This window comes from Micromesistius poutassou, assembly GCF_964030765.1.
Source record: "Micromesistius poutassou genome assembly, chromosome: 10".
Lineage (NCBI taxonomy): Eukaryota > Metazoa > Chordata > Actinopteri > Gadiformes > Gadidae > Micromesistius > Micromesistius poutassou.
In genome coordinates this window covers 14,024,079-14,038,796 of record NC_140280.1, presented here as the reverse complement: position 1 = coordinate 14,038,796, position 14,718 = coordinate 14,024,079, and the positions used below count along the sequence as shown (strand labels likewise).

At 51.0% G+C, this 14,718-nt stretch overlaps 1 protein-coding gene across 1 annotated transcript in view; it reads left to right on the top strand.

Moving 5' to 3' along the window:
* Positions 1-13,901, top strand: part of cxadr (CXADR Ig-like cell adhesion molecule) — a 33,121-nt gene extending 19,220 nt beyond the window's left edge. Inside the window, exons 3-7 of the mRNA XM_084474464.1 lie at positions 4,122-4,323; positions 8,087-8,242; positions 8,724-8,846; positions 9,898-10,036; positions 12,331-13,901. Of these exons, the coding sequence (XP_084330590.1) occupies positions 4,122-4,323; positions 8,087-8,242; positions 8,724-8,846; positions 9,898-10,036; positions 12,331-12,640 (930 nt within the window). The 3' untranslated portion in view covers positions 12,641-13,901. The remainder of the gene's footprint in view (positions 1-4,121; positions 4,324-8,086; positions 8,243-8,723; positions 8,847-9,897; positions 10,037-12,330) is intronic.
* Positions 13,902-14,718: the final 817 nt, after the last annotated feature.

The following is a 14,718-nucleotide window of genomic DNA, read 5'->3' as shown; positions in this document are numbered from 1 at the left end:
TGTGTGTGTGTGTGTGTGTGTGTGTGTGTGTGTGTGTGTGTGTGTGTGTGTGTGTGTGTGTGAGCGTTCACCTTGGTTGATCTCCCACAGTGGGAACGCTGGCGGCTCCCATTACAGGTTCTGGGCCCCTAGTGGCCTCATCAGTCACAGAGACCAGTTCTCTTCACTGACCCTGATCCCATGGATCCCTGCCTCACACAACCAATTGTTGTGGTCTCCCCGCATCCAAATTGTGGCCACTTGTCTGGCCAATGGTTCTTTGGCCCAAACTGGAAATCAGGATCAGAATTCCATTATGGGGGGAGACTCTCTCATACTCCCACCTATTTGTCCTTCATTCCATGTTCCCCCCTCTGACCCAGTCCAGCTCATTCCCAGGGCCCCATCCTGGTAGGAAATCAGGGGCTATTCCAATTACACCACTATTGTCGCTTGTGACCTACTTGGTTTTATGTACAATAGGAAGCTGAACACATTAACTGGGAGAGAAGGCGGAGGGAGATGACAAGAGGAGGGAGTTAACATGGCTGCTTTAATTTATGGTCTTCATTCGGTAATCAATTATAATAACTCTCCTATTGTAATATCCCTCCTTGTTTGTGCTCATTATTTAATTAGAGTGCAATATGGGCCATTTCCCTGCCACAGGCTCTTTGAGTATGTATGCAGATGTTATTAATCATGGTGTATTTTATTTACTATAACATTGAGTTTTGTATTCTTAATTTCTCCATCCACAAGGTCATTCCCAATGCCCCTCGGACTGGCCAAAACCAAGGCAGACTTTCACGTTTGATAAACATCGCCCTCAAAGCACTGTCATGCAAATTGATTTTAACTTTATTCACACACACATTTTTTTACATAATCATTGCCCAGTCCAGAGTTCCATGCAGAGTCATTTAACTAATTAGCTGCCTATTAATTTCCTGTGGCGGCTTAGTTCATGTGACAGAGGCCAGACAGTATGATTAGGACACTGAGCTTCTTGGCTGGACAGCGATAAGGAGGATGGCTGAATGTAGGAGCCAGAGGGCTCCGGAGGCCCAGAGACATGACGATGACGAAGATGATGATCTGTTGTTCACGGGGCGTGAGATCCACTAATCTGTACAACAAAATGCATTTGGGGACCAAGCAAGAGCTATGATCAGTTTGCCGTTTGCCTCATAACTCCTAACATTATATGAAATGGCTTTCAGACACACACATGCTTGCTCACTGTAGCTTATACACATCTGTCTCTGCTACAGGCTTGATTAATGATGTCCAAAAAAACAGGAAAAACCACCCACATTTGAAGATGCACGAAATCGACCATATAGCCATATATCAGAGTGAAAGTGTTTGTCCGTTTGATGCAGTGTGGAACGAAGCCACCGCCCAGTCCATTCATAAACGGGGCTCTTCATCTGACATAGCATACATATCATGAGGGTCTTTTAGTGGCCAGTAGAGCACGGCTAATGCGGGCCGCTTTGTTGGGGCTTTTCAATGCGGGATGCCAGGCATGCCTACAGTAGCCATCATTAGCATTTGGTTCTCAGGGCTGAGCTGCATACTTTTCTTTTCTAAAGTAGGGCGTTCGCCGTCACGAGGGGGGACAATGAAGAGGACATGCATCAAAACAAAACTGTAAGGAAAAAAATGCCACCATCTGATGGTGGTAAATAATAGGAGGTGGCGTCTGTTGCAGGGCAACACTCTCACAACAATGTGTCATGCCTCCAGCTGCTGCTGTGTTTTGACATAAAGCGTTGCTGCCATTTCATTGCCCGGGACGAGGTGTCGCAAATTTGTATGCGATGAGCCTCTGAGGGCTTTGGGCACAGACGGCGTCGGTCGAGGGTGAATTGTTCTCCGTCGTCTGTCACATATCAGGGGGATGGATTGGCTCGCCCGCCACGCTTTACGGCGCTCCCGACCGGCCACGGCTGCCGTTGAGGTCGCCGCAGTCATTCGCAGCCAGTCTTTATTTATTTTCTGTTCACGCTTTAACCTTGGAGGCGCAGCGCTGCTACGTCATATGCGAAGTAGGAAGATGCAGGATGTCAATAGAGTAGGTGTGTGTGTGTGTGTGTGTGTGTGTGTTGCCTCTCAAATTGTCCCCGCCCTATTTCTCTCTCTCTTTGCTCTCCACCTCTCTCCCAACTCCCTTTCCATTCCCCTTCTGTGTACATTGTGTCCTCGGCGCCAGACACAAAGCGCCCAGAGGAGACATCATTTATGACTCTCTCTCTCTCCCCCCACAAGGCTGTGTGCTGCTGGGTGCAGCTCTGCAGCACAGGGCTTCCACCTCAGTGACACCTGTGGCGGTCGCCAACGCTGTCCTCCCATTGCCACACACGCGCACTGCTCTCCCAGGCGCTCGCCCTTGTGCTTTTCATTACCGGTGTGTTTATGGAGCATGTGTCGGTATCCACTGTAGTCCACCGGAGACTGTGTGTGTGTGTGTGTGTGTGTGTGTGTGTGTGTGTGTGTGTGTGTGTGTGTGTGTGTGTGTGTGTGTGTGTGTGTGTGTGTGTGTGTGTGTGTGTGTGTGTGTGTGTGTGTGTGTGTGTGTATAAACGGCGCACATGTCCGCAGGGTTGTTGTTTCTCTTTTTTTCACTGTGGATTTTATTTCTTCGCCTGAGTGAGGGGAGGAGCTCTTGTCATCTCCTCGCCTCCAGGGCAATTTCATTTCCTCCTCCCGTGGCCTCGTCTCGACATTAATACTGCCGATGCTCTGGATCTCCCACTCAGCCCTGGGAGATTATACGCTCCCCCGCCCTCCCCCCCCCCCCCCCCCTGTGTCCTCTGTGAACCAGGTGGAGTTCTTACCCTGTTACCTGTTTATGTGGCTAATGCGTACAAGATGTACACCGCCTGCCGGTCGACATTTGTTTTTGAGCTCCAAAACAACACGATGGCACGATGCTCCCGTTTGGGGCAGAGCAGCAGAAGGCAGCTCTTGCCCTATGCACACACAGCGGGAGACCCCCCGCTGATTCTGTTTTCCTTCTTCACTTTAATAAAGCCCCTTCCCTTCCCTCCAGCGGCTTGATTATGCATGTTCTCCTCATGTTCATCTTGGCTTGGTCTAAGTTGTTATTCATTCGGTTTCCTGCTCCTCTTCTCCTCCTCCGGCTCCTACCCTCGGGTATCCAGGTTTGTGCTCCTGATCATGGAGCACAGCTTGATGGTGAGGCGGGGCGAGGGGAGGGGAGGGGCGGGGGGGCTGTTCAGAAACAAACAACCCAGCTAGGTCTCCATGGAAATGGAAATGAAATATGCGCCAGACTGAGGAGGATTTGGATTGGATTTGTTCATTGTTTTCGTCTTTCTTTCTCCTTTTTTGTGTTTGTAATGTTTGAGTTATTACCCTGGTCCTGAGGCCTTGTTGCCTGCTAACCTGGCACTTGTTTGCTGGCATTTCCTTGTAGCCTAGCGGCGCCAAGCAGATTTTGGTGGAGGGGGTTGGGCGGGCGGGGGGGGGGCGAAGTGACTACGGCTGTAGGGCACGACTCTCTGTTGACACAGCAGGTGTTGATTTGACTCCACACAGTGGTGGCTTTGTTTGTTCCATGTCCATACCTGGGCAGCACGAATTGGCTTTTAACAAGTTCAGGCTGCCAAGCTGAAGGGCACCGGGGAGATACTAACTTTCTCTTTCTCCCCGGTTACTCTTTCTCTCTCTAAGCATTTGTTTGGTAGCCTGGGAACCAGACTGCTAGCTCATGTTTTATTTGCTAGGCATAAGTAACTGGGCCCCCTCCCGTTCCGACAGAGTGACAGCATACCTGGCCCCGGTCAGGCCAATTGCAACCATATTTTCGAAATATTGGGGGTGGGGATAATTCAATGAATGCAAAGGGTAGCATTGAGGCATTGATTGTGGGTTTATCCAATAGCGTCAAGAGGCCTCTAAGTCCAGCCCGTTGATAACTTTGCTCGAAATCAAAAAAGGAACTGAGCGGTTCCAGACTAATACACATCAACGACGCATTAGTCGCCCGTGTCAGGTTGCTATTTGGCTGGTTCATTGCTAAGCACCTGGTTGGTTCGTCGGGCCCTGAATGCATCTGTTAAAGTCATCTATTTAAATCCACCCACTCCCTTCCCCTGGGTCTCGATCCGCAGGTGATCCTGTATTCCGGGGACCGGGCCTTCGAGGGCTACCCTGTCATGAAAGGTCGCGTCCACTTCAACTCGGCCGACCCCAAGAACGGCGACGCCTCCATCAACCTGACGGGGCTGCGCTCCACGGACACGGGCATGTACCAGTGCAAGGTGAAAAAGGCCCCGGGGGTCCGCAGCCGGAAGATCCAGCTCACCGTCATGGGTGAGTGCCGACCGTGTTCCCGCAGAAGGGCATCGGAAGTCAGAGTCACCGTCTTGGGTTTTTAATGCGGCGCTCTTATCACGATTTATTGTGTTTGTTTTCCCGTTGTTATCGGAGGACGAGAGGTCTCTCTCTCTCTCTACCGCTCTTTCTGGGGAAGGTCAACCGAGAATAGTTTCCCACGTCCGATTCGCCGTAACTCGAAATCGTTTATCTGTACATTTCGTAGAGCACACTCTCTCCTTGTGTCTACACTTGGCATGCGTAGATATAAAGCGAACATACCGGAATGTACCGGATTTACCTCAGCGTTGTTTGGAACAGCCACATAAAATGGAAACAGAACTAGTACCAAATAGAAGGCGGAAGTGGTGTGGCGATGACACAAACATAGTTTGCGTATTGACCACACGCACACTCCTGGGTTTTTCCCGGGGCTTGTTTGCCTGCTCACTTATGAAGTGACACATGATGACATGTTTTGCATTGAGTGAGACACTCTGCTAGCGTTTGGACCGTGCAGTATGAGAAGGGCGATGCATCATGAAGTTACATAACCAAGTTCCACCCCCTAGGCGCGCACACACACACACACACACACACACACACACACACACACACACACACACACACACACACACACACACACACACACACACACACACACACACACACACTCGCACTCGCACTCGCACTCTCCCTCTACTTCCTTAGTCAATCACTTCCTTAGTCAGACTCGTGATGGTAAAATAAGTACACTCACTCCCCCTGTAACCATCCACCATTTGCATATGGTAACAGTAGCCGCACGCACAAAATGGCGCATGCCAGCACTTCCTGATCTCATATTCACACTGTGTGCCGAAGGTTGTACTATTCGACTGACAGGTTTAGCAGGTAGCCGTCATTTGGAATCTAGAGCCTGCTTGTTTTGACACTACTCTTGGGAGGGTCAGCTGGTTTGTTTGTTAAATGATGTCATATCTTTAAGGAGGATCCTAATTAGAACCCTTAACTGAAGTTGGTAAACAAAATACTGGTGATAGTTAAATAAGTAAATAGGCAGTGGCACCTTTTTAATAGGACTTCATTTGTAATATATATAATATATATTTTGGGCCTAGTGATATAGTAAATCTTTTTTTAACTCAATATAGATCTGTGTTCTCATTTCAATTCAATACACCCTTGAATAAAAATGTTTTTCCTTTAGGGGAAGGTGAGCTCAAGTGCCAAATAATATTGATAATAGAAGCCACTTATTTATCTGTGTGTATATATAGAGAGAGTTTGACCTCTAGCGAGCTAGAGAACAAGAGAGAGAAAGAGCGAGCGAGAGGGAGAGAGCTGATAGCTGGAAGGCACAGCGGCTGACAGCCTGCGGGATATTGACCCCAGGGATGGAGGTATTCATTAACAGTGACAAGAAGACACTAGGACATCCTGCCTGCTCTGCAGTTCACCTTCACGTTGATCCTGTTGGACATCCTCCAACAACAGGAGCCCCCGAGATGCACACGCGCAGAGACGTGCGGCGCTGCACACTTAGACATGCACATGGACCCGCGCGTGGCTCTGGAGTTGTCAGGTGCCCTTGGATCCAAAGGCAAGGGGACAGCAGGAGGGCACGGCCGTCTTGAAGGGAGATGGGATGACCCCTCCCCCCCCCCCCCCCGTGTGTTGTTTATTCCGGGCCCGGTCGAGCTGAGACAGAGGAGTTAACCTCGACCGAGGGCCCACCTGTTGACCAGCATGACGCTTCACTCACAGGGCCGCGTCGCCACTCCGTTCTCCTGCTTCCTCCCGAGTGCGCTCCGCACAATCACTTAAGGTCTCCACTCGTTGGTACTCATCGCGAGCACGCTCTGCTCCGCTGCAATACAGGCCATCAACAGCCAGCCCACCTTCAGAAGCAGGGAGGGGGGAAAAGGGGGATGGTTGATTGAATACGAGTCGGTCGTCAGCCGCTCACGGTTCCCCGCCACTCGTAAACGCGACGAAGAGCACTGCGTCGGGGCCACGCGGCCTTGTACCCCTCGTTAATCTGTCCCCGGATGTCTCGTGTTCATTTATATCTATTTATTTATTTCCTTTTTATATGGCTCCAGAAGAGCTTATAATGACTGTGCAGCCCACCGTCGCTCTCTCTCTCTCTCTCTCCCCCCTCCCGGCCCGGCGACCCCAAAGCTTGGTCGCTGACTCCCTGGTGGTTGACCTCGACCCCCCCCCCCCCCGCGCGCCTCTCGCTGTCATATCTGACGTATAAATCGGACGGCTGTGCTAATGCGAGGAGCCACGTGTCACGGCCCTGCCGAAGTTGACTTTCACCATTTTAAAAAGAGGCGTTCAAAATGTCAACATCGCCCTGACATTTAGCGTAGCGTAGTGTGTGTGTGTGTGTGTGTGTGTGTGCGTGTGCGTGCGTGCGTGCGTCCCTCAAACATCCCCCACCGCTCGCTCCTCTCATGATAAAATGACGGGCCGTTGAGTGATGAGCTACGCAGCCTTGCTATGTTGAACCCCCAGCCCCCCACCACCACCCTCCCTCTTACACCCCCCCACCATCCATCCATCCATCAGCACTTGTTTTAATATCTCCTCTTTTCGCTCGACTCTGACCCACGCCCTTCCATCCACACTCCAGGGTGTAGATTAGATTAGTTGTGGGGGCGGGTAGGGGGTAGAGACAGGAGGGGACGGCGCTGTCTGTCTGGTGTTAATCCCTGCAGTTCCTCTCCCCCACCCCGGCCCCCCCCACCACTGCTGACAGACAGACACAGTCCTGGCTGGCTGGCTCTGTCAGACTTGGCCAGGGGTCTGTTGATCCAGTGCACATTACTGCACCGTGATGTCATAGCCTGGCGCTCTGTGGACATGTACACACACACGTACACGCACACACACACACACACACACACACACACACGCCATTGTGGATGGTCTTTTTTTTGGTGCTGTGTGATATGCATACTAACACAGGGTATGGTTTGTTTGGAGAATATCACCGCAGCATCAATTACACCCCCACCACCCCGCGCCCATTTCTCCTACCTCTTTCGACCGCCCTCCGACCCAGCCCCGCACGCCGCGACCCTCTGCTACTAGACCTGGGCTCCCCCCAGGTCTGCACCCCTCAGCCGGGCTCGGTCTGCCTTTAATTTAGGGCTCTGGATGTTTGTTAGCTTTTCAAATTCCCTTTTCATCTCCTGCCAGAGCAAGAAACCCTGTGTGTGCGTGTGTTTGTTTGCACAGGTTGTACTCTGACCAACCCTTCCCCCCCTGTGTGTGTGTGTGTGTGTGTGTGTGTGTGTGTGTGTGTGTGTGTGTGTGTGTGTGTGTGTGTGTGTGTGTGTGTGTGTGTGTGTGTGTGTGTGTGTGTGTGTGTGTGTGTGTGTGTGTGTGTGTGTGTGTGTGTGTGTGTGTGTGTGTGTCTGTGTCAGCCATGTCTCCCGTCCCATGACTGCCCAATCTGCCATTATCCTGAGTGACAGCACCTGTAATGACAGCAGCTGTATCAATTACCCTGATTACTGCTGTCATTATCTTGATGGCCGGCACTGGGGGGGGGGGGGGGGGGGAGGGGGGAAGAGAGACCATGTGTGCTCACAAACATGCTCTCACGTGGACTATGCCCACTTGCCATTAACAGATGAAGTGTGTGGGTCTGTATACGCGAGTCTTGTTGTCTGATGTGGACGCCACCTGGTGTCGCCCAACCTGCCCTTGCTCACCGCCCCGCCGTCTCTCTCTGTGTCCTCCACAGAGAAACCCTCGCGGCCCCGGTGCTATGCCGAGGGGCCCACCGAGGTGGGCAAGGACGTGATGCTGAGATGCGTGTCCATCCAGGGAACCAACCCCCTGCAGTACATCTGGGACAAGATCAGCGACAGCAAGCTCTTCCCCGTCGCCGCGGTGCTGGGTAACACACACACGCACACACACACACACACACACACACACACACACACACACACACACACACACACACACACACACACACACACACACACACACACACTTTTTCTCTCTTATTACTTCAACCCACACACACACACACAGACTTTTTTACTCTTATCACTTGAACACACACTTTTTCTCTCTTATTACTTCAACACACACACACACACACACACACACTCACACTCACACACACACACACACTTTTTCACTCTTATCACTTGAACACACACTTTTTCTCTCTTATTACTTCAACACACACACACTTCCAACATGATGGAAAATCATCCAGCCGTGTAAACTCCACCCTGGCTTCTGGCTGTGAGCCATCTGTTGACTTCACACACACACGTTAAATATATAATGTAAATAGTCACATGGCTCGCTCTCTCTCTCACACCAGCGTTGTCTACCTCTCTCTCTCTCCCTCTCCCTCTCTGCAGACCCGGTCGGAGGCACCGTCAACATGAGGAACGCGTCGGCCAGCGTGTCGGGGACGTACCGCTGCAGGGCCAAGAACCTGGTGGGCTCCGAGGAATGCATCCTGCACCTCAGCGTCACGCCGCGTAAGGACCCCGCTCCTTTCCCTCCACCCCTCCTCCCTCGTGAGCACAACCCCCCCGACGCCTTATCGAGCACAACCCCCCGACCTGACTGGACACCCGCCGAGCGGTCCACCGGCCGGGCGCTTCGGTCGGCCGGTCGTTTGAGCAGAGAGGGGCGGAGGATGGCGATGATCCACTTCTGTCTCCCCCTGCGATGACAAATCACTTTAATCACGATTATAAACAAAACAATGACCTAAAAAAACACCTGAAAAAACCCATTGCTACCAACATCATAACGATCCCTCTAATGCTCCTATGCTCCCAAAACGGCGTCACGATGTGATGTCTTGCCCTTCAAGCGATAAAGGTTACAAGTGTAGGTTAGGTCGTTGATTGTAAATCAATAGCATTAAAAGCTGGCATTTCCTGAATTACCTTCAAGGATGTATGGAGTATTGTCTAGTTGAAGGACCTATTGATCATTTTCTCCTCGAACGTGTTTGAGCTTGAAAATGAAAAACAATCTCAACCCAGAGAACTAAGGCTGGCTTTACATGACAACGCTCCTGGGTGAAACAGACAAAATATTTTATCAGATGTGCCGTGCGTTTAGACGGCAACAGCATTTTCGGGTCTTAAAAACGCCAAAAAATTAACCCACACTCCAGAGTGGAACTCTTAAAAACGCTTCACCGCTGCGTTTCCGTCTAAAGGGTTAACAACGCAAAAGTGTGCTCTGAGCTGCTCACGCTGGCTCTTGTCCCGTACGCGTTTACGTCACATCCATGTGTAGTACAGGCAAACCACAACAAATGTCGGATTTCACACACTTTTGCGTCACCGTATGCACGCAGATTTCCACCCAAAGACGCTTGTCTAAACGCGGAATGAAAAGTGGGAACGCAACACCACTTTTGCGTTTGTGTTCAGATTGTTGTCGTGTAAAGCCAGCCTAAAATTAACAAAAAAATAAGTTGTAACCCAGCAGAAACATAACCAGTAATATCTCCCCTCCGTACTGTGGCGTTCCCCCCCAGTCGACCTCATCTTGTTGTCTTTTTGTTTGAAGCCCCCAACACCGCGGGCATCATCGCGGGCGCCATCATCGGCGTTCTGCTGTTCCTCATCATCCTCGCAGTCATCCTCGTCTGCTGCTGCCGCGCACGCCAGAAGAAGAAGTACGAGAAGGAGATCTGCAACGAGATAAGGTGAGACCCCCCCTCCCTCCGTCACACGCACGCACGCGCGCACACGGAGGCTGTGTGCACGCAGAACCCTTTATAAATAGTTCCAACGGGATCCGAAATGAAAAGGAAGATAAAATCTGCAGATTTGCTTTTTCTGCATTAACACAATTCTGATGTATAAAGCCACGGGTTTGCCGTCTGATTTTGCCGTGTGGAATCCGACTTCAACCTCATTCCATATCTGCAAGCATTATCATTCAGCGTCGGTGCAGGGATATTTCCTATCATAGAAGAACTGTGGGAGCCACTAAAGTGTCAAAATACGTCAAGGCTCAGACTAGGGTGACTCATTGGCTCTTGTTGGATACTGTCTCAGTTTTGCATCAGTTGCCTCATTCACAGAAGACCTGCACTGAGGCAACCCATTATCTTTAGATTAAAACAACACACCCACGGCACCGACAGATCAACGGATGTGATAGCCCTCCTGGTTGTTCTTTCCCATGCAGGTTGTTTTAGCAGAGCCATCAGTGATCACAATGATGTCCACAATCGGGCACATTGAAACACCAAATGGATGTGAACAGCCAGACAATAAAATCCACTAAATTACAATAATCATAGTTTATGGCGCTCATAAATCAATTCATTCATTTACGAGCTTCACCTGTGTTTACCCCTCTGACCTTCTGTGGAAAGGGTTCAACACGTGTGCTGTATTTCTCTCTCTCTCTCGCTCTCTCGCTCTCTCACTCTCTCTCTGTGTCTCTCGCCCAAGCACGCTCACAGAGCTTCAATAGCAATGAAAAGGGTTGTCGCTCCATCAGCGTTTTCCTCCTCCCCCCCCTTCCATCCTCATAGAAACAGCTGTGGTAATCAGTTTGAAAGCTTTGTTTGCTCTGAGTATCCTGTGGCTGACCGCCTGGCCCGGCAAACCCACTCCCACCCGTCCTGTGCTCAGTCTGGCTGGGCAACGCATCCATCTATTTTGCAAAATGACCTCTTTCACTCGCTCCGTCTGTCTGTCTCTCCATCCCCCTCTCACTCTCTGTCTCTTGCGCTCTCTATCTCTGTCTATCTCTGTCTAGCTCGGTCTGGCGGTATGTTTTCATTTAGATGAAACGCACAGTTTTACAGTTTTCAGAATATCTGCAGAAGAAAATGAATGCACGTTTCCATCCACTGCTGTAATGCGTATATTTGGAGTACATTCAGTGATATAAGCAGTAGATTGCACTAATTCTCCAGGTAGGTGCCATTCTACCACAGCCGAAGAAGACAACGTAATTATTAGAGTGCCCATAGGTCTATCTGAGTCAACCCTCAAACAAAGGAAACAAAAGCTTGACTGAGAGCACACTAGACACTAGAAAGCAGAGATTTTAACAATTGATATTACAGCTATGTGCTGTGTGAAGAGTTGGGCTGACAGCCCTGTGTGCATACACTCAGTAGCTAGAGGGACATTTAAGCCAAGGAATTTCTGTACGTCATTTAATATACTTTAATATACTATATCGATACACACCTGTGTGTGTCTCCCTCCGTTTCTGTGTCTATCTCTTTCTCTTTATCTCCCTCCCTCTACCTCCGGGCCATGCGTCTGCCCTGTTGTGGGTCGGATCAGAACCAAAAGCACAATGCCGCTCGCTCATACTGTAACACAAAGAGGATTACCACACGCACAGAGCTTAGTACAGACCGGCGCCCACCGCTGAACCTCCAGTTTAACTAACGGAGGACAACGGGCCCCCTCTGGCCCATTGTGGTGCAGCTCTTAACTCGATCACTGCCGCTTATTGGCGGTTAATGTGGAGGCAAGAGGGAGTACAGGGTGCTGGTAATGGGTCTTCCGCAGGCTGCGTCTCAGTCACTGCCTGCTTGTCCGGAGCAGATGCCAACCCGAGTCACCGGTCTCTCTGCCCTCGTTCATCAGGTCGACGCCTGTGATTCCCTCTCACGGCGACACATTCTTCAATCTGCTGTTCTATCGATCACTTTTGATTCCCGTGTGAGCTTGTGAAAGTGAGCGTTAAGGGAAAACAAACACTGTCTTGTTGACTGACCTTCGTCTCGTTGTCTCTCCTCCGCCTGCCCTCCCCTGCCCTCCATCCTCTCCCTTTCTCCACCTCTCCCTCTTTCCATTGTCCACCTCTCCCCTCTTCCTCGCCATCCTCCACCTCTCCTCCTCTCCATCCCCTCCCGTTTCCCACCTCCACCTCTCTATCCTCCACCTCTCCCCTCTCCCCTCTCCATCCTCCTCCTCTCCTCCTCTCCCCCCTCCACCTCTCCATCCTCTTCCCCCCCCCCCCCAGGGAGGACGTGCCGCCGCCCAAGAGCCGCGTCTCGACGGCCCGCAGCTTCACCAGCGTGGGCAGCCACCGCTCCTCGCTGGGCTCCATGACGCCCTCCAACCTGCACGAGTACGCCCTCAAGCCCCAGTACGACAAGATCCCCTCGTCCGAGGACTTCGACAGGCCGCCCAGCCGCGCCCCCATGGCCACGCCCGTCTTCCCCGCCCCCGCCCCGGCCCCCGCGCCCAGGATGGCCGGGCCCAACCTCAGTCGCATGGGAGGCATCGCCGTGATGATCCCGGCCCAGAACAGGGACGGCTCCATCGTGTAGCCCGGCCCGCAGCCTTGCCTGTCCGCCTCGGTGGTGGTGGTGGGGGTGGTGGTGGTGGGGGGAGAGGGGGGGGAGAGGGAGAATGGGCTGACGGACTGGGATGGGGGGGGGGGGGGGCAGGTATGGGAGTAATGGGCGAACTAGGCCTGACTTGTTCCTCTTTTTTTGTCTATTTCCAAATGCGGGGAGACTTTCTTCTGCGGAGGCCTGGTTCCGTGTTGTGGTGTTCTGGTGAAGGAGATGCGACACGGGCCAGAAGCCCCAAAAACACAACAACCCACATTGGAACACATTAACTTTATACCGACAACACAAATGATACTGCTTTTATCACTCTTACTTTCTGGGACCTTTCTCACATGAAACTAAATAGAAGGGGGCGTGAGATGTGATCGACGAACCCGTCAGATTTTATTGTATATAGTGGAACGCATGTTGTCGTTTTTATCAATTCTAGATGGCCCTTTCTATGGTGACAGGTTCCAAAAGTGACCGTGGCCACTCTATGGCCGGGCATATGTATACAGCTCTATGCATGTATGTATGTAGGTATAGAAGTGCAGATTGCAACTGTGTGCTTTGTGCAGGAATGTACTAAGCACACAGTGGAGGGGATAGGTGAATTTAAGCATCTATTGATTTTCTGCCCACAATGATGAAATACCCGTTGGGAGGACTCTTATTGTTATTATTTTTAACCATCACATGTTCTCTGTGAACCATATGAATTCATCTTTTTTTGTAATTCCATGAGTTATGAATTTTGAGCCACAATAGGGGGTTTGAGCCACAATAAGGCTACTAGACTAATGAAGGAACCGGTTTAATTTGAAGGAATACAAGCAGTCACACATGGAGTCGGGTCACGTTCTCGCTCTCTATATAGATGGAGTCTGCATTGTTAATCTGCCCCTGGGACTTGGAGGTCAGCTCGCTGTGAATGAGAGAGCAGCCGTTTGAATCGTCCGGTTTCAGGTTCCCTGCAGGGGGGCCGGGGTAGGGATCGAAGGGATTGGGCACTCGTGAGGTGGAGCAACTCAGCGCTGCTTGTGATTGGTGGACTCATGTGTACCGGCTTAGCTTGAAAACATTTGAAGAACATCGCCCCTTGGGGCGGGGGCGGGGGCGGGGGCTGGGGGGTCAGTGCAAGAGGGAGAGCGTTGGAAATTAGTGGGGACAAAGTAGACGGCAAGGTTCACTGGGCAATCACATCTAAGCGGGTTTGACTGAAGCTAGACCCCCTGCCCCCCCACTACCATCCAATCTGATGCGAACGCACAGAGACATGCAGATACACACCTTATTAGCAGGAGCGCCGCGGCCCGTGTTAATTTATCATCTGGAGCACCGGCGACCCCCGGCCCAAAGGCCTGACATACTTAATCCTCCCTTTTGCACTTGCATTACAGGCAGCCGATATCTTGATTAACCTTCCCTCCGCTCGGTCAATACCAAATCCCCTAGCCGCCGCCGCAGCACTAATTGGACTGTGTAAGGCAGAATACAAAGAGCGCCACCAAAAGCACACGTGACCGCGTTAAAAGAAAAGACGCCCGACAAAAGGTGAACCGAGACCCAGCAGTTCGTTTGTGTGTGTGTACTGTGTGTTTGTACTGTGTGTGTACTCTTCATAACGATTAAAGCGTTTTGAATTTGTTTACACTACAGTTCAGGTTGTTTGTAGCAGGCGTGGTCAACAGAGAGAGAGAGAGAACTGTCGCTCGCTCCATTCTCTCTTTGAAAACCAGTTGCACAGACGATAAGAAAATGGTGGCCAATCACTGCGCATTGTCCACCTCACCCCCCACACAACCTAAACACACATGCGAACGCACACAAACCATTTGTTCATTTTCCCATCGTTTTTGATATCCATTGTGCCTTGTCCCTGTTGCCATGATTATTTTTTTTTGTGTCTTTTATTCGGTACACAGCTGCGGCTGGTCCATGGTTCCGGTCCGCTGGGCCTTGTTTGGGCATTGTCTTTTTTTTTTTTTTTCCTCTCCTGCCTCAGAAATGAATATTTCCTCCTATTTTTAAGTTCATTAATATCTGTGCTTTTTTTTCCCATGACCTAC